The sequence below is a fragment of the Drosophila innubila genome (genome assembly GCF_004354385.1).
Source record: "Drosophila innubila isolate TH190305 chromosome 2R unlocalized genomic scaffold, UK_Dinn_1.0 1_C_2R, whole genome shotgun sequence".
In the NCBI taxonomy this organism is placed as follows: Eukaryota; Metazoa; Arthropoda; class Insecta; order Diptera; family Drosophilidae; genus Drosophila; species Drosophila innubila.
Genome location: NW_022995374.1, coordinates 20,547,601 through 20,567,325, shown reverse-complemented (window position 1 = coordinate 20,567,325; position 19,725 = coordinate 20,547,601). Strand labels below are relative to the sequence as shown.

General features: G+C 36.6%; 2 protein-coding genes across 2 annotated transcripts in view; one reads left to right on the top strand and one right to left on the bottom strand.

The window, feature by feature from the left end:
- Positions 1-19,725, bottom strand: part of LOC117783766 — a 44,870-nt gene that overhangs the window by 7,062 nt on the left and 18,083 nt on the right. The window contains exons 3-7 of the mRNA XM_034621311.1: positions 15,585-15,759; positions 3,673-3,805; positions 3,433-3,576; positions 3,047-3,247; positions 1,090-1,158 (exon numbers count right to left, since the gene is read on the bottom strand). Coding sequence (XP_034477202.1) covers positions 1,090-1,158; positions 3,047-3,247; positions 3,433-3,576; positions 3,673-3,805; positions 15,585-15,759 — 722 coding nt within the window. The remainder of the gene's footprint in view (positions 1-1,089; positions 1,159-3,046; positions 3,248-3,432; positions 3,577-3,672; positions 3,806-15,584; positions 15,760-19,725) is intronic.
- Positions 12,392-12,792, top strand: LOC117783840. The gene is made up of 2 exons (XM_034621391.1): positions 12,392-12,529; positions 12,587-12,792. Exons 1-2 carry the CDS (start codon positions 12,430-12,432, stop codon positions 12,769-12,771), a joined length of 285 nt encoding a protein of 94 aa, XP_034477282.1. The 5' UTR covers positions 12,392-12,429; the 3' UTR covers positions 12,772-12,792.

Here is a 19,725-nt window from a genome sequence, read left to right as displayed (position 1 = left end):
AGCTCTCAGCTCAGCTCATCCCAGCTCGGTCATTGTGTGTTGCCAAGACGCTTCAGATAAGTGCCACAATATATCTTTTTCCCTTGCATTGTCTGCTAAACCTCAAGTGTGTGTGTGTGTGTGTGTGTGTGTGTGTGTGGTGTGTGTACAAACGAGCGATGAACTCTCGCTTAAAGTTCTTTATTTGGCCAGTTTTGACATTATTTTTCATCACGAACCATAAATCAATCAAATTAAATTGCGTTGAAATCGATTTGAATTGAGTATGGTCATTTGTGAGTAAGGAGGATTAATTTATAATATTTTCCTTTTGCTTTATTTGAATATGAGCCTTTTTCTGCCTGTTGGTTATGCAAATTCTGTTGTATGATTGACATAAAGCCTAATATGATCCGTATTCAAACGCATCCATTTTAACCCAAATAAATACGACTATCAACATATTATAGAGTAGTCGTCAAATAAGTTTAGACGTGACTATTACAAATAAAAATGTTATTTTTATGTAAAATATTTGTAAATTACGCATTTGCCTATCAATCAAAGACCACAAATAAGAGCTATGAATGCGCATCTTAAATAAATAAATCAATGTGAAGAAAGTATGTTATACACCATAATATCAGCCAAACTCTTAACTTTCCAATAATAATAAAAAAATAATAATTCTTATAACATTCCTATTCGTAACTATTAAAGAAAAAATCATAAATCATTTATTTTTATTGATGAAAATTTAAACTATCTAATTTTTTTTAATGTCATAGAAAAAATGAGAAATATTTGTTATTTCGTTTTTTTGTTGAATAAAAATTTGGAAATAATTGTTACTTTGAAATTCTCTGGTCCTGCTTTTAAAATATTTAAATAAATCAGAAATATTTGTTATTTCGTTTTTTGTTAAATAAACATATGGAAATAATTGTTACATTGAATTTCTCAGATTCCAACGGTCCTGCTTTCAAAATAATTAAAATAAATCAGCGCACGATTTTAAGTCTAGTCTTTCCGCTCTGACTGTTTTTAAAGCTGCTATCCTTTTTTCAGAATCCAACGTTAATTTATGGCAAAGTTGAGAAATTGGCTTACCGTGCAGTAGATGAAGAACGCTCCCAGTGCAATGACCCGCAACAGAGCTGGGCTGGCAGCACGCACAACCTGCAAATGTTAAATGTTAAATATTTATATGAGATTTGTGGAATGGGATCTTTGGCCTAGTTGGGACTAGATTGTTGTTGATGTTGTGCACATGGCGTGGCTTTGTTTAAATGCAAATTAAAATTAAAATTAAAATTGTCTCATCTGCACAATTGGACAAAGTACAAAGAGGTCAACTACAGGATGGAACCTGAGAGAGGTGAATATCCGAGCTTGAGATGTCTGTGTGTAGTCATAGTCACACTTGGCTGCTTTACAGGATGAACTGCAAGTCTTTAATGCCATTTAATTAGTTTGGGCGAGCTGAGATGAGAATAGAGCTCGAGTCTCGGATGTAGACGCAGACACAAATGCGACAGAATCGCATTAGAAATGAAAACAGTTTAGTTGGCTGGCTGCGTTGATTCGCCCCAGCGCAGGGCGGGGCAAGGACGCAGGGAAGTCCCCGATGGGAAATGGAATAATTCACAATGCTAACTTAATGGAGGTTGTAGAAGAGTTCCATTTCCACGGCAGGAATGTGCTCGCATGGCAACGCCAAAGTTCAAAACGGTTTAAAACTATACGCTAGAGACCCTTGGTCTATGGACTGGCTTAATGAGCGCACAAGTGACACTGGGAGTGGTCGGACTGGTCGGATTGTGCGGACTGCAGTCCAGGATGCTCGTTGAAATCTGTGTGAATGTTTGCACTTCCGTTTATGCGCGACAATATCCGGACCATGTCGAGGACATAGACTCACTTCGACTCCACGACAGCACGTACAAAATTAACTTGAAACTAACAATGCTAAGCAGCTTAGCAACAGTATGACAGCAGCTTAGGTCGGTCTTGCGCAGGTTCTAAGGCATGTGACAAGCAGCCAGCTCTGCTGGCCAGTAAATCTTGACTCCACCTCCGACCTTTGGCTTAAAAAAAGTTGTCTTGCCATTTTAAAACCAACACAAAGTGAGAAAGTCTACGCAGCATTAAGCATACCTGTTACATGTGAATAACAAGTGTAGGTTGTATTCGTAGCCAAATATGTAACAGTGGCTCTCAGTATATGAATACAATCTTAGTTTGTATAACACATTTTAGACATAATTTATATAAGCAAAATATGAAAATGGCTTTCTTAAGTTTTTACATCAATGAAAAAATGTGCGATCAAATTTTTTTTCTTATATCTTCTTTCCTTTAAAATATCTAGATCTTTGGGACTATAAGAGCTAAAGCAATCAAATTATAATTATAAAATTATCACACCTTATGCGAACTAAGTTGGTTTCATATTATTTTCACGCGCTGCTTTGATGTTGAGCATTCCTTTTAGTATAAACTATCATACCCCTGAATTACATCAAGTTAGGATTAATATAACCGTAGTTATGGATGTTTTAGGGTTTAAAGAAAAGGCATTCGCCTAAATGTATGCAGTAATTTTCAAGTCATTGGAGTTTTACTGAATTAAATTTACAGGTGTGTTCTACAAATTTATAACAGCGCCAAAGCAATTTTTGGTGCTCCTGAAAAAAAAACCATTGCTTTGAAATGTCTAAACAATATTTAAGAGATTTGACAAAATTAAATATTTATTAAATTGAATTAATGTATCTTTTAATTGAATTAATATATATTTAAATTGAATAAAAATGCAAAAAAAAAAAATGAAAATAGTAAATCTCTGAAATTTTAGGAACACCAACATTTCGAACGGTTGCTTTCAATAACATTTCTCTTCAAAATCTCTAGAGATTTCTGAAACATAGCTGATATAATTGAAGTTTTAAAAGGGTATCTTATAGTCGGGACCTCGACTCTAGCATACTTACTTATTGCATTTGGTCAGAGGACTGAGTGTGTGTGTGTGTGTGTGTGTGTGTGTGCTCTTGGTGTGGTCACTTACCTTGACTTGTTGATAGCGAAATGTGAACCAGGCGGCGGGGGGCAGCAGGCCGATGACGATGCAGGCCAGTGCCAGGATGCTGGTGCGCATGGGCCAATTGAGGGCCGCGATGCAGGGGGAGGAATCCTCGCAGGAGTCACAGCCCTCGGCGCAGGGCAGGCACTCGTATTCGTTGTTGCTATTGTACGTGGAGTTTTTACCCTGCGAGCAAAAGATACAGATGGAGATGGAGATGGAGATGAAGGTGGACATCAACATACATATTTAATGAGAGTTTCGGTTAAGCTTTGGCAATTATTGAAACCACCTGACACAGCGGTTTCCGTTATTGCTCTTCCCCTTACCGGCGTGATAATGGTAATTTATACCACAAACAGAAAACCTACCAGCATCAGCTTCTCGTACTCCTCCTCCAGTAGGCTGCCATTGAAGAACTTGTGCAGCGATACAACGTCCGGAAAGTAAAAGCCCTTGCGGCACAAACATTTGTATGAGCCTCGACGAAAGCCTAGACCCATAATGGCCTCGCACTAAGAGAGGAAGAGAACAGAGTGAGAGGGAAGGTGTGAAAGTGAAAGTGAAAGCAATTGACTGCTGATTGCTGTGTGTATATTTTAAGTACCCACCATGGTGGTGCGCTGCTTGCACTTGTCGGTGCCGGCAAAGATGTTCAGCGGTCGTTTAGTGCCCGGCGTATGCCGCTGCGGGCATTGGTCGATGTCCACGCGCCGCAAGTCAATATCAATGCCAGATGTGCCCCTGCAACACACGAGACGGAACGAGACGAAACGAGAGACGGGAGAGACGGGAGATGAGCAGGCGTTAAAAATTTATGTTATTAATTTGTCAGTTTAACAATCAACTGGGCGGCACTTAAGCCAAATGGCGCCATTTACTATAAAATCAATTCAATAAAACGTGCGTAGCGCCAGCAGCTGATATTTATGTATACATATACAGTATATAAAGTAAATATTTATAATAGAGTGGGTCAATTTGTATGGATTAAAAAAAATGCACAAAGGGGTTATGAAATTTGTAATCTGAGATGAATTCTAAGAAGAATTGCAAAAGAAACCATATGTCTAAAATTAATATCGAGCTTCCACTTTTTACAGATAATATATTAATAATTGTCTGTTAGGTATAACTTTCCTCTAAAACGAAAACAAATTAAAAGCACAAATAGAGGTCGATTTTTGATGAATTTAGAGATAAGAATAAGTTGGCGGTCTCTTTTTAATTGAATTTAAAAATTAATGCAACATTAACTTTTTTATTGAATCTTGACTAAAGTGCCTATGTTTAAAATTCAATTAAAAAAAAACTAGTTAAGACCGCCAACTAATACTTTTCTCTAAATTCATTATAATTCGGCCTCTATCTGTGATTTTTTTTTTTTTTTTTAAACTAAGTCTTACCTAACAGACAGTTTCGCCATACAAAACACATGAAAACCTTCCTCGAGAAAAGTGGAAGCTCGATATTAATTGTAGACATATGGTTTCTTGGGCAATTCTTCTTAGAATTCATCGTAGATTACGAATTTCATAAACGCTTTGTCGCGAAAAAATGACCCACTCTAATGTATAATATGTGTGTGTGTGTCCAGACCAGAGTCCATCTTGTTCACGGACACTGGTCGCATTGCTGTTGTTGTTGTTGCGTTTTGTGTACTGCCAGCGATAACATACAATAAATTCCGCCTTTGATGGCTGTGTGAATCGCAGACGGCGAAGAGGACAACGAATATAAAAGGGATAATGGATAAAGGCCATGCGGAAGCTAACAAGCGTGCTATGCTTCCGTTTTCGCAAATGGAAATGAACGCAAGCAACAACAACAACAAAACTAGTAGAAAATTATTTTCTTGTCCTTCCGCTTGTCGTTTTACAAAGACATAAAGCCATGAAAAGGGTGCACTAAGCCGCCATCAGAGCCCACTCCCCGACCCTTGGTACTCCCCACCCCATATATTCTATATGATCCGCTGTGAAACTGGCATGGGCAGCTGGCAAACACCCAATTACACGCATTCCTCAGCAGACACAGCAACAGCAGCTCCGCCCAGAACACATGTACAATTTTACGCATAATCCAGGGCCTGTAGTTCCATTCTTTGCGAACAGTGTCCCACAATTGTATTTTTCTTTAACGAATTTACACAGAATTTTAATTTTAAAGAAACTTTAACTGTATTATTGTTAACTAATTTTCGCAATACCTAACTAAATAGATAATTGATTGAATCAATAACATAAAAACTAAACAAATAACATTTATTTTACGATTTTAGACATGAATTTATAGATATATAAATGCAGTTTTGCCGACAGAAAGACGATAATTAAAAACAACAACGATTGTATATAAGTTGATACTATTTAAAGCCTAATTTATTTATTAATTTATTATTTATTAATTTATATTTTGTAAAGAAACTTTTAAGTCATTTGTTTAGCAAATTGAAAGTCTAAATCAAAAGTTGTGTCAAAAACAACATTGCTTGTATATAAGTTAGCAATATTTGAAGCCTTATTTTTTATGCAATTTTATTAATCAAAATTTTCTACAGAAACTTTTAAGTCATTTGTTTTACAAATTGAAAATGTAAATCAAAAGTTGTGTCCAGTGTTTTGGGTTTTACTATAAAACTTCACGCATCTCTGACTGCCAGATTGTCGAACATCAAATGGGAGACCTTTTTCTTGAATGCACACACACACACACAAACACACACAGGGGCACAGAGAGGGGTAGAGTGTGTGTGTCGTGTGTCGTGCTTATCTGGTCTCGAGTTTTATCCGCCCGTCAGTTAATATTGACATATCAGTTTGTATTTATTTGATTGTTTCTGACAACTTATTGATTGCAAAAAAAAAAAGGGATATCGACTGGGACACATTGGTCGCAGGAAGTGGCAGGACTACAGGAGACTACACAATAGCCATATTACATTATAATAATGATTATGTTAATTCTTTTGCAGTTGATCCCAACGCCTTTTATGTATGTCCTTTCATCCTGGAACCCTCTTTTATTTTCTTATTTGCTTGCCTTTTTATTTGCTGTGGTTTCATTTTGTCGGCACTGTTCGATTTGCTTCCCTGTGTGGCTGTTGCTGTTGACAGTTTTAAAGATAATTTGTAAACGGATATCGAAAAACAGGCTTATCGAACTGACCGGGATGGCAATCTGTCCGAATGAATTCAGCTGCGAATCATATTGATTTATTAGTTGGCCGACTTTAACATTGGCTGAGTGTGTGTGCGTGTGTGTGTGTGTGTGAATTTAATAGCCACAGCGACCGCCACGCACTGCTGATGTGGCAATGCGTTGTGCCTGGTGGCGTATACTTGATGCGCCTTTGATTAAGTGTCGCCCAATGCCTACAAATGAGCTGCCAATTAATCGTTTGTCGTTGCCATTTCCATTTCGATGTCCTCTGCGCCTGTTGATTTTCAATTTTGCTGCCAAAAGCAAATGCCACAGTCGCTGTTTCTGTTCTGGCCACGTTTAGAGCCAGGACCAACAGAAACATGAGAATGCCAACGATTTTATTAAGCTTTTCTCGCCTGTGGAGTGAGCTGCAAGCGGGTCAACTGTGTTTGGCGTTGAACTGATTAGCATAATTGGTTTTCTTTTCGCTATCCTCCTCTACTCTCCCCTCTGTCCATCGTCTAATTAAACGATTGCTGTTGGAGCAGCAGCTGTTCCAAGTCGACGAGCAGACAAACAAACTAGAAATATAATTTGCACATTTCAAGAGAGAAAGAAAGTACTTATATTGTTTCAAGTGTTTGAACTGACTTTAAAGTAAATATTTTTCTAGCCAGCGTGCCGGAAAGTGCGCGTACGAGTTGCAAACACCGAGCAATGCAACAAATACTTTAACTCAGTCAAAGCACGTGCTCAGCTCACGGAATTCTTGTACGTGCATAGCTCGAATGCATTTTAGCAGCTTACACACATGCCACACACACTGGCAAACATACACATTGATACAGTTATATGACAGCACGTGCACGCCATTTAAAAATAGCGACAGCTAATACGTATACGCCGTGTGGTATGCGAATGTTGCCGTTTTTGTTGTCGAGTACATTTGGCTAGTGTTAGTGCGTAATTTGGTTATGGCCACAATAACAACACACACACACGCATGCCTGCAATCAGTTTGTAAATAACACGACTGGTTGGATTTGTCGACGCATTAAGTATACGCCATGTGTGCACTCATATTTACCAAAGGACAGCAAACAGCATACTTTCAATGCACTCACACCACCAACACCACAATATGCATCACATGAAGGCTGCCCCTAATGTACGAAATCTGCTTTACTCTTGCAATTTTCACCTCACTCACATACAGACTCTGGGTAAGCCAGCAAAATTTGTGTGTGGCCAGAATGAAGGTCACATTAATGTCGCATTTTGCAGATGAGCTTCGCTTCATATTAATAATTCAACAGACATAAGAGATTTGTCAACTGTTGCATGGTATTATTATGTGCAATTCAACATTTAATAAATATTTTGAATGAAGCATTAAATATGTTTTGCAAATATAAATCGAAATTGCACTTCAGATTTTATAGTTTATGATTTTAACCTTGACAAGTGCTTCTTGGTATCAAGCGAGCGTAATGAAACAACACTAAAATACATTTTTTAAATGGAATACGTTTTTATTAAAAATCGATTTATGGAAAAAAAATATGCTTAAATCGAAGGTCCACTTAGATTCATTCGACAAATGAAGGACAAATGAAAAAAATTTAAGAGCAACTTTTGTTTTACAGTTTTAATAAAAATATAATCATAAAAAAAATTAATCTTAATTGTTCTGCTTCGAATCGAAATAAAAACAAAACTGAAATTTTTGTTTTTGCTGTTGAATTATGTTTTAAATAACAAAATAAATATCTACTTGCTGTTGATTTATTATTTATGAGCGAATTGACCTTGTTATTATTGTTGAACTATTGACAAAAATGTAAATGTGCACACTTGGCAGGATTGAAAGGTTGCCTGTGTTGATGTCGATATTGCAATGTTGCAATGTTGCATGTAATTGGCTGCCGACAAGACATTGACATTGTAGAAGCCACATGGAATGTTAGTTGGCATGTTGCATGCGCTTTGAAACATGATTGGCAGCATCTATCGAGGAGGCGGAATACGATACGTTCTGGGTCAAAACGTTTGTGTATTTGTACAGCTGTATCTGTGAGCAAGTGTGTGTGTGTGTGAGTGTGTCTGCAAGTCAGGCAATATGAGTTGCAGCCGAACTGACACAAATGTTGCATGTAAACGGAACGTAAATACGAGAAGATGACGTGTAAGCAACTTGTGAGCAGGCAGCATTCTGCCATGCCACTGTCATGTAATCCATAATCATGAATATTCACAAGATGCAGTTCGTCAGACTAACAAGCACTGGCTCCCCTCCCCTCTCCTCTCCTTGGCCTACTTATGCTCTGCTTCAGTTTGTTGGCCATACAAAGGAATGCTTATTGCAATATTTGATATTTCCGTTTCCGTTTGCCTCATTATGCTGTGCCACTTTATGTACAGTTATGTTTGTGTATGTGTGTTATTTATATGTAGCATAAGTCAAATAAATACTAAAGAGCTGCACAAGCACTAAAATTATGTTCTACAAGCACTCTGCTCAAATTCAAAACAAATACTTCAGTGTCAAAAGTTTTTGATATTTGAACAAATACTATACGTCAAGCAATAGAACTAATAGAACACAAGCCAAATAGAACCAAAACATTCAAAACACAACTGAACTAGAACCATACAGATCTAGAAGCTTGTTGAAGTAGAACACAAAACGTTTTGAAAATTTTTTTGCTGTACACTAGAACTATAATTAAAAATTTATTGAAAAAAAAGCTATTAAGAAAACAATTGTAATTTAAGCACACAATAATATTATAGTAGCGAATGACCCAAAGCTGCTTGCTATAGCTTGACAGTATATATAATCAACAGATGGCGCTTATTCTGTGGCACAAATATACCCAAAACAAATTACCAAAGATGGAGTGTGCGTCAAAATTTTGGTGCTTTTGATGGCAACTTTGTGGCGCACTCTACCGACTTTTTTATTAGAATATATTTAGAAGATTAAAAGAAAGACAGTGATGACTTTCTTCATTCTTTATTTTATTATGTATCGCTATTTTGGTTTAAAAACATAATATGATTTACTATGTCGGTGTTTCCACCTAGCAAACACCTTTTGTCCGTTAAAAGGCTTCGGGCAGCCGAAAATACACGCTCAGACGCAGCACTTGAGGCAGGGACTGCAAGCACTCTGCAGCTAGTTTTGAACAGAATTGGAAATTGAATCCTGTTCGCTTCCCACCACTTGAAAACATCGAATTCATCATAAAATTGAATCTCAGAGTTTTCATACATTGACAGCTCTTCGTATACTCTTTCCATCGAATTTTGCGTCCTTTTCAAATACCCAGATATCTCAGCGCCAGTCGTGGTTTCAATGTTTCCAAAAATGTTCCAAACCTTGCTGCGACCCCGCTTTGAGCTAATTTGGAACTCGCCTGCCAATATTTTCTCTTTAATTTGTCGTAGCTCGACAGCACTTAGTTCCATTGAGGTTGATTCGCTTGACGATTCCTAATAACACGCAAATCTTATCATTTAACATATTTTCAATAACTAAACTTACATCTAAGACATCCATTGCTTCTTTAATTTGCCACAATATCACTTACTGTGAATCTACAGAGAGAGAGGGCTACAAAAAAGTTGAGATGTTAAATTACTTCTCTATATTCTAGTGCACTTGCTGTACACTAGAAAATTTACGATTTTTTTACTATACTAACATGTTTTGTTTTGAAATATTACTTCCCAATAGAACTCAAGCACTGTCAAGCACTGTAATGAGAATTTTCATGTTCTGTTGTGTTTGTTCTATTTCAAAACAAAATATTAGAACATATAACATTGCTGTCAAAGCTACACTAGAACTAAGTGTCTGGAAGTACTGTACAGTAGTGAAGTAGAATTTCAAAATATTTTGTGCAGCTCTTTAATAAATACAAAGCCAAGTTTATTTGAATTCTGTCTTCCCAGAAATTCTCACTTTCTCTCTGTTGATTTATTGAGAATTTGTTGCATGCAGCGACCGCTAAGCGAAACTTAAATGAAATCAAATCAAAATTATTGCCTCAGCAGGCAACCCTAAGCAATCTCGTCCAGGCCAACACAATTGCGTTCACAGTCTGACGTCGTGTCCTTTCTTTCTGCGCACAGCAGGCGGTTAATGTGATTTGCGCTTTATATATTTGCGTTTTGCCATTTCTTTCACAGTCTGCGGGTTGAGGTTTGTTTTGCCAGCTGCTAATGCCCATCCAAAATGCCAAATAATTTTTAATGTTATTAAGTTAATGTTTGCTGCCGCTTAGCCGGTCGGTTGGCCCATTGTCCCACTGTCCCATTGTGCACATTGTGTTGTCCGTTGCCAGCATTTATCATGGTACAACGCAGCGTAATATGTACATAAATTAAATCAATTAGCAACTTTTCGTGGCTTCAACTTCCACTTGGACGCGTACTTCGAACTTGGTCGTTCCAGCTAGTTTACCATTTTCCGCCAGTTTGCTGCCACGGCGTAAACAAATTAATTTTTCAGTCTGTGCCACAACTAATGGAATACTGATAGCAGCACATTATTAACACGATTCCACCAATTGCCCCCCTTCTTCGTTGAACTTTGGCATGCAATAGCATAAGTCAACTTTTTGACTACAATAATGTAATACCCTTTTGAGAGGGCATATTTATGGAAACATGAAATATAGAATTTTTTGAAGTGAGTGTAGAAATAGACTAAATTATTGGTAGCAGGGTATTTAAGTTTCCGTTTTTCTATTCTTTTTTAGTTACCAAATTTATAATTTATATTATTATTGGTTAGCTAAATGGTTTTAGCTTTAAAACTCATTTGTAACTTAGAATACATTTATTTTCAACAAATATATAAATAAAATATATACACTGGTGGACATAAGTTGAAATTTTAGAATTTATGTAAAAATCTAATTTTATGACTTTTTTCCTAGTGCTTAAACAAAAAATGTTTTGAGCAAAAAGTTTCTCCAAACAATTCTAGTAGTGACTGCAAGATATATTTTTTTTTAAAAATCTCTTTGTTTATATTTTTTTTTATTTTTGTATGGGATAATCTCAGAAAATTTTTGTATAAAAAGAAGGAAAATGTGCAAAAAAATGTAATTTTTAGCAAGTTTCAAAACATCATAAAAAAAATAAGCAAAGAAATTATTGAAAAAAATTTTACAGTCACTATTAGATTTGTTTGTTGAAACTTTTTGCATCAAAACATTATTTGTTTAAGCCCTAGAAAAAAAGTAATAAAAGTAGATTTTTACAGAAATTCTAAAATTTCAACGGGTACTAATGGGTTGAGGAAAATTTTAGTATCATTTAAACGGAATTCAAATGATATACCTATTAATGCCAAAATGAACATGAAGTAAGTTTAAATTATGAGTAAATTTTCCTCACACTTTTGTAAAAATTCTTATGCCCACCAGTGTATTTTCATTGAGTGTAGTAGTGTAACTTAATAGTCGGCTCTCTGCTATTTCGATTCGCTGACTCTTTGATTTTATTTTTGCACCGTAAGCTGCTGTAATAAATAAGCTTGGTTTTTCTATTTTTTTTTGGATCTGTATTTGGCTGCTGCAATGTTGATGCCACGCCTTGTGGGCAAATAAACTGAGTAAATTTTCAACATTTCGACATTAATTTTGTTGCATCCGTCTAATGGGCGGGGGAAATTAATGTTGCAACTAATTGCAGGCTGTTGTTGTGCTTCCGCCTCGACAGACCGGCGAAAGTTTGGTCTTCCTGAGGAAGTTCGTATGTATGAATATGTGTGTGTGTGTGTGTGTGTGTGTGTGTGTGTGTGTGTGTGTGTGCGAAAGTTTCTAATGTGTGAAATTTATGGAGCGTGCAAAGTCAATGAACATGAAGTGGCGTCTATGTAGGCATGTGAGATTGGAAGTGTGTCTATGTCTGATGTTCTTTATAATTGATTGCATTCATTAAATATTCTGCCTGCCACCCACCTGTGGAGAATTGAGACTTTGACAGAGACTTATGAACTGACGAACTGACACTGGGAAGTGGCTACATTAGCAGCAGGTGCCGTGGCTAATGAAATTTTAAATGCTTGGCCCGTAAAGTGGCTGTAACTGTAATAATTACGCAAGCTATTAGCCAAGTATGGCACAAAAGCAATGAGTTAAATTTCATTTAAGCCAGAACTGTTGGAAGAAATGTTATTAAACTCGTTGACAAGTCAATTGTTGTTGTCAATGCTGCTGACACTTTCACTTGTATTTGCCAAAGACAAAATTCGAAATACTCAGGAACAGTCACTTTCCTCCTGGCAGAAGCAATTCTACCAGTCCAACTGTTAGTATAACAATTAGTCTCTAGTCCAGACTCAACTGTCAATACTGATTTACACAGGGCAACAGCGTGTGCGATTCACAGACAAGCCGGATTCTATGAGGAGGCGAATAATGAGTACGGAGAAGAAGCGTATAGTTTATCCGTGCTACTGCTACAAGCCACAATCAGAGAACGGGGCCACAACCGCCAGCTACGAGAAGTATATGATTGAGACCAAGGATATATTTTTCTTGAACAAATAATCATTTAACAGCCTAAAACTAGGGACCATAAGCAACAAAAAAATCACTTTTGATGGTAATTTTAAGAATTTTATTTTATAAATCAAACTTAATAAATATTTGTAAGCTTGTAAATTAAAACATTCAAAAAAACTACAAATAATTATTATTTTTGACTTGCACTGATAGAAAACTGCTGTGAAATTTAAATATTTCCAAAATCAAAAAACAAATATGAATATATTAAATTTAAATATATTTTTTTAATTTAATTTAAGTACATATTATAATATTTCATAAACAAAAACTGCGTTTGTATTAAAAGGAAAAACAAATTATAATGTTTTTATTTTTATTTTCAAGTTTATTTTTATTTTTTATTTTAATTTAAAAACTTTTTACTCATTCTAATATTATTCGTGACTTTTCTCTTTTAGCATGGCCCAGAGTTGGATTTGAACCCACCTCTTTGAACTGAAAAAGTTCTGCCTGGTAGCAGGGTCGGCCACTCTAACAAATGAGCCACCGGACTTGAAATAAATACTTTTCTATTTTTTGTCCAACAACAATGTACCAACCAGCTCCAATTCTACTAAGCTTTGAGTTAAACTAAAGTTTATTATATTTAATTTTAATACGTTTCTTAATAAATCTGACATCAATTCGAACACGTTTTTTTTAGCTTTTCCGCATGTTTAAAATAAATAAGATTTAAATTTAAATTTGACATTTATGTAGGTTTTTAGTTAAATTAAAGTTTATTATATTTTAATTTAATACGTTTTCTAGTGAAATCTAACATACTAAATTCAAATACGGTTTTTTTTGCTTTTACTTTATGTTTTTTCTATCATTGTGTATTATATCACTTAATAATAATTAGTAAAATCTGAAATAAGCATTAATCGTAAATGTGCTTTTTTAAGACTTAAAATTAAGTTCATAAGCTGATTGCCGAGCTTTTGTAATTTTAATATCGTGGTGTATCTGTTCTTATAAATAGCTGATTATTTTTGATAAATTTTTAATTAATATCGATTATCTTAAGTCCTTAAGTATATTTCAGATGAGCAAAAAAAAAACAATTTTCAAATGGAAAGAGCTCACTGAGCTCTGTCAGTCAAAAGTTAAAAAAATAAACTGTTTACATAAAGTTTGTTGAGTAAATTGTCGAAAACTCATTATATTTGTGCTATTAAAGTAGCTCTCCATACAGATTCCATTAAAGCATGTTGATGTTCTTGTTGCCTGGTACCTTGCAATATTCACATATTATGCATGAAGCGAAGTGGAAGAGCGGACAGCAACGTCCACTGGCTAATTGTGCAGAGCAGTGTACCATGCCCCATGCCCCATGCCACATGCCACATGATTTCTTCCCCATCTTACTTACTATAGAGATTGTCGCCCACGTTCGGTCGTAAACAATAAAATAGCTTTCAGCAATCATTATGCAACATTGAGGCACTCAGTTTGATGTTGTAACTAACTGCTTGGCAAAGCCTACCAATTGTAATTGTAATTGTTCTTGTTGTTGTTGTTGTTGCAATTGTGCTATGGCCTCGTTAATGCTAAAATGTGTTTTCTTAGTTTTGGGCTGGGTATTGGGCTTGTAAATATTTCTAATAAATACATCCAACACTCACAGTTGATTTAACAAATTTAATGAAACGTTGTTCTACTTTTGCCTCTCCTCCTACAACTGCCCGTCTGAAATAATTGAATATGGCCAAAAGTACACGCCTCAAGTCTTAAACGCCAAGTGCTTGCCAAATTTATTGACTTGGTCAATCGTCCGTCTTGGACAAAGATCGATGAAATTTTCATTAAACTGGGTAACTTATTTCGCTGCTTTTTAAGGGAGTATGGGAGACCATTCTGACTTTTTAGCTTAGTTTGCCAACTTTTTGCCTCAACATTCAATCGGAAGTTTTCAAAAAGCGAACTATGTCCGACAAAATAAAAGAAATGAGGCGAAAGAGAAAAATTAAAAAATTCAGCAAAAGGCAAAGGGAAAGGGAAAGGAAGAGCAAGGCGTCATAAAGTTTCATAAGGACGTTCTGGCCATGTTAACATATTCCGTTTGTCTGTGTGCGTGAGAGAAATTTGATAGCAGTTCTCGGCAAGTAAAAAGTTGACTCTGACGCTGCACGTGCAGCCTTGTGGCACTCAGTTCACTTGAGAAGAAGCAACGCTATTCAATTACTGATACTGTTTACTGCACTGTTATTGTTGTTGTTGCTGTTGCTGTTGTTGTGGTTGTTGCTGGGGCATGTGGCACAGTCGTGAGACAAAAGCCAAAACGTTGCCACACCCAAAAATGTTGCTTACATTTCATTTTTAGTCATTCGAAGGCTGCGTCTGTCGCTGACAGTTGAACGGCGCTCAACAACAACAGCAAAAAGCTAAAAAGCAAAAAAACAATAAAAACTAAGTACAACAAGTAAGCAGTCGCTATGCGAGAATGCACGACTACCACATACTCTGTATGCAGATCCAAAGCATATTTGCTGTGTCAACTGTTGGTTGCAACTCTTACCCTTGTAAACTCCATCACAATCTAGGCGCATCCTTTGATAAGCATTTTTAATGTGTACAGGGTATAAAAACTACGGAAAAAGCTGCGCACTGGCACTTTACAGGCCATTGCAGTTTCTCTGGGCGCTTTTTGTGCAAATTATTTATAGAATGAGTCTGAATGTCTGTACTTCGTTGTTGGGCCACACCCACTGTGCAGTTAGATGGCTGGACGCGGGGAGTGAGGGACATTTCCCTAGTGATTTCCCTTGCGATTTCTACGGCAATTGTTTTTGACTTTGTGTGCTTCTACTTACTTGAAGTGATAGCTGCCATTTTCGTAGCCAAAGAATGGTACCGTATACGTTAGCATCCATATATTCCCGCCACCGCAGTCGTAATACGGTTTCGACCATCTGCCATCCTCATACTTGACGGCCAATGTATCGTCCTCGATGCGTTCCTCTGTGCGGTTCGAATAAAGATGGAAAGCTGCAATGAGGAGAGAACGAAACATTTTGAATATTTTTCTATTGTGTGAGATGCAATTACAATTGGTCGATAAATCGATTGAAATATAAAGGAGATAAGCAATACTTAATAACTCCAACGACCTAGAGTGCTGTTGAATGAATAAGCTAATGACTGCAGTTCTCCGAGAGACTCGGAATACAATATAAAATAAATTTTAAGGAATCTGTGAAAGTATTTCCATTTCAGATGCAACTGTTTAAAATGTGCTAATTTTGGGAAAACTTTAAATTAATGCAAATGGGGAAAAACTGTTGAATTAAACTTCGATTCGATTAGTCAGCAAAAAAAATTATAAATAATTACACTTGGGAGAGAAGCTTACGAGTCAAACCAGAATGTGCAATTAAACCAAAGTAGTTAACTCTATTCGAAGAATAGACCCACATTTCTGTCTGCTGTCCCACCAGAAACTCTTAGTTGCATCAAGAACCACAAAATGCTTTCTTTAACAAACGCTGCAACTTGGTACGTCTTATGATAGCTTTTTATAGTCCTGACTCTGATCAATGTTTTGTTCCACTTCAACTTTTGGCACAGTCTGACTTCTGTAATTTGCATTCAGCTTCATTTCCATAGTAAGGCATCTGGATCTTGTTGAGAAGTTTGATTATAATGCAAAACATGCGGAATTTGCACTTTTATATAACCATGAACTTGCATCCTTATTTATTGTGACGCAGTAAAAAAATCTATTCCAGCTAATAGACACACACATCCATATTCACACATTCATATTCAATCGAGCACTTTAAGTTGGCAATGAAAAACTTTTAAAATAAACGTTTATTGTTTTTTCGAGAAAACTAAAATTCATTTCATATTGTGCCCCAAATATAGGTCAAACTTAATTTAATATAATCTTATTAATTTAAATAAAAGAATGCATTTATTTAGAATTGAATTTCGGCTAAATAAATATGGTTAAGACAATAGTATAAATGGTCAGAATTGCATATTGATAATTAAACATGTTTATGTGTCAAAGTAGAATGTGCAAAAAAGCACAAGGTAAAACCTTTTAAAGTCAAAACACTTTGCAGTCATAATATAATCCTTTCCCATTCAATACCGAAATAAATAAAAAAATAAAAAATAACTTTTAATCGGATTGAATGCATTTTGATTTGTCGATTATTCGGCCTTAGAAAACACAGACTTAGCACTGTTTCAAAAACTTCTGTTTGAAGAAAATAGTTTTTCTTTTAGCCTGTTAGTTTTCCCAGAGAATTCAGGCGTCCTTCTGTACAACTTTTAGTGCACTAATAATAATTAATATGCTTTATTTATTGACCATAACGGCAGGTGACGAGAATTCAACAGCTGTGCTATGGGATGTGGCTGTTATATGGACATTTTGAAACTGATTTCGACTATAAAAGGCGACTGTGACCATCATGGAGCTAACAATTGAAATAGATCCGATGTTCAAGCTAATCAAACCGGCTCCGCTGACGGAGAAAGTGCGTTCCCAGGATGGCAGCAACTATATGTATCGGGGAATGAAGCTGATTGGTTGGATACCTCCGAAGGAGGGACTAGTGCGATATGTATACCACTTCTGGACATGTCTGCCCTTCATCTTTAGCGTCGTCTACCTGCCCGTGGGATTGGTCATCAGCTATGTGGCCAATTTCAAAACATTTACTGCCGGCGAGTTTCTAACATCGTTGCAGGTGGCCATTAATTTGTATGGATCCTCTGTGAAGTCAACCATAACTTTTATTCTGCTCTGGCGTCTGCGTAAATTGAAGGATCTGCTAGACAAGTTGGATGAGCGACTGCTGAATGACGGAGATAGGCAGAAAATACACAATATGGTGGCACGTTGCAGCCGCGTTTATCTGTTCTTCTGCTTCGTCTACGGCGGCTATATATGCTCCACGTTTCTGACGGCTGTGATATTTGGAAATATTCCGTGGAATATCTACAATCCGTTTTTCGACTGGCGCGATGGTCTGGGCCTCTTCTTCCTCCAGTCAACCTTTGAGTTTTTCTCCATGTCGTGTGTGGCGTTACAGGATCAATTAGCCGACGCTTACCCACTTATATTCACGATGATCATTCGTGCCCATTTCGATATTCTGAAGGATCATGTGCGTAATCTGCGCATGGATCCCGCCAAATTGGAGAAGGAGAACTATGAGGATCTGGTTAATTGCATCAAGGACCACAAAATGCTCATTAAGTAGTGCAAAGATTATCTTTTATTTTGGATTCATGTAAAATAACATTGTTCTTTCCTTGACAGTTGCTGCAATCTGATTCGTCCCATGATAGCTCGCACCATTTTTGTACAATTTCTGCTGATCGGCGTCGTAATAGGCCTGACTCTGATCAATATGTTCTTCTTCTCGGACTTCTTGGGTTTTGTGGCCTCTTTTATGCATCTTGCCACAGTTCTGTTGCAGACGTTTCCATTCTGTTATACCTGCAATTTGCTCATTGACGACTGCGATGACTTGGCCAATGCCATTTTCCAGTCAAACTGGGCTGATGCTGAGCCCCGCTATAAGTCCACATTGATTGTCTTCATGCATCACCTTCAACAACCAATCATTTTCATTGCAGGCGGAATATTTCCCATCACAATGAACAGCAACATCAGCGTGAGTTTTAAATCAAATTGTGTGTGTTCATTTAACTAGATGACTCTCAAATGCAGGTGGCCAAGTTTGCATTTAGCATCATCACCATAGTACGGCAAATGAATCTCGCCGAGAAGTTTGATTATAATGCACAAAATGCCGATTAACTTGGTCGATTTCCACATTCCCTACGTGCTACTCTTTAGAGCTTATCCTGTTTTATATTAACGTGCATTTTCTGCTTTATTTATTGTGGCCCAAATGTGACTGGCGCGTGCCAAGTGCTTCTCTATGATTGCCTCTATATTACATATAGAGAAAGAGAGGAGGAGCAGTAAAAAATCTACCCTAGCTAATAGACACACACGCACACACACACACACACTCGAGCACTTCTCGGCGACATTGTTTGTGGCCTGGAATTTGCATAGAATTTGTATATGTTATAGTTTATCTCGTAAGATTTAGCTGATTTAGTTGTGCCTCGGAATTTCGAGCCCCAGAATGGTAATGGAAATGAAAAGCCGCAAGCGGACGGAACTCAACTTTCCCCTCGCAATAGGGGAATATACAAAAAATTTCAAATTGTGTTAACAGACGGAAATTACAACAACAACAACAGCAGCAGGAGCAGCAGCAGCAACAACAATGTCACCAATACCAAGAAATAATCAGTACGCATAAAAAGAGCAGACAGTAAATACGCCTAAAGCTTTGGTACGAGGCATGTGGCATGAGGCATGCGGCACATCAGATCCGTAGCGAATCCGGAGCACTCGCAGGAAGTCTGTACATATTACTGTTTACATATTGTATGTGATTTTTATTTAAATTTTAGGTTAAACACGTGACGGGACAGATGCAAACAGAATCATACATACAACACAACACAACACTAATAGAAAAACATACAAATACATACACATATGAAGAGAATGGAATCAACTGGAGCAGCAACAATAACTATGGACAAGTATTTGAGCTAAAAACAAATATTATGACATATTTTTGCGGTTTACTTACTACACTCACTCACACACACATTCCGAAACATAGATACACATATTTATTTCCATTGTACTTCGATTTTTTCACATTTGCTGTATAATTTGTCGAATGGCAATGTTAGCGAGAGTGCAGATCTTTTCAGATTGCTTTTTTATTTTTGTTTGAAGATCAAATCTAAAGTTTACTTTTTGTGTATTTAACTGAATTTAAATGAATTAAACTTATTGGATAAGGATAAAAGTATCGACTAAGTCTACTTTTGTATTTTTGTACATCATTTTTGAATTCTATAAATTTAATAAATATCGTCGTAGGAAAAAACGTGTCTTAT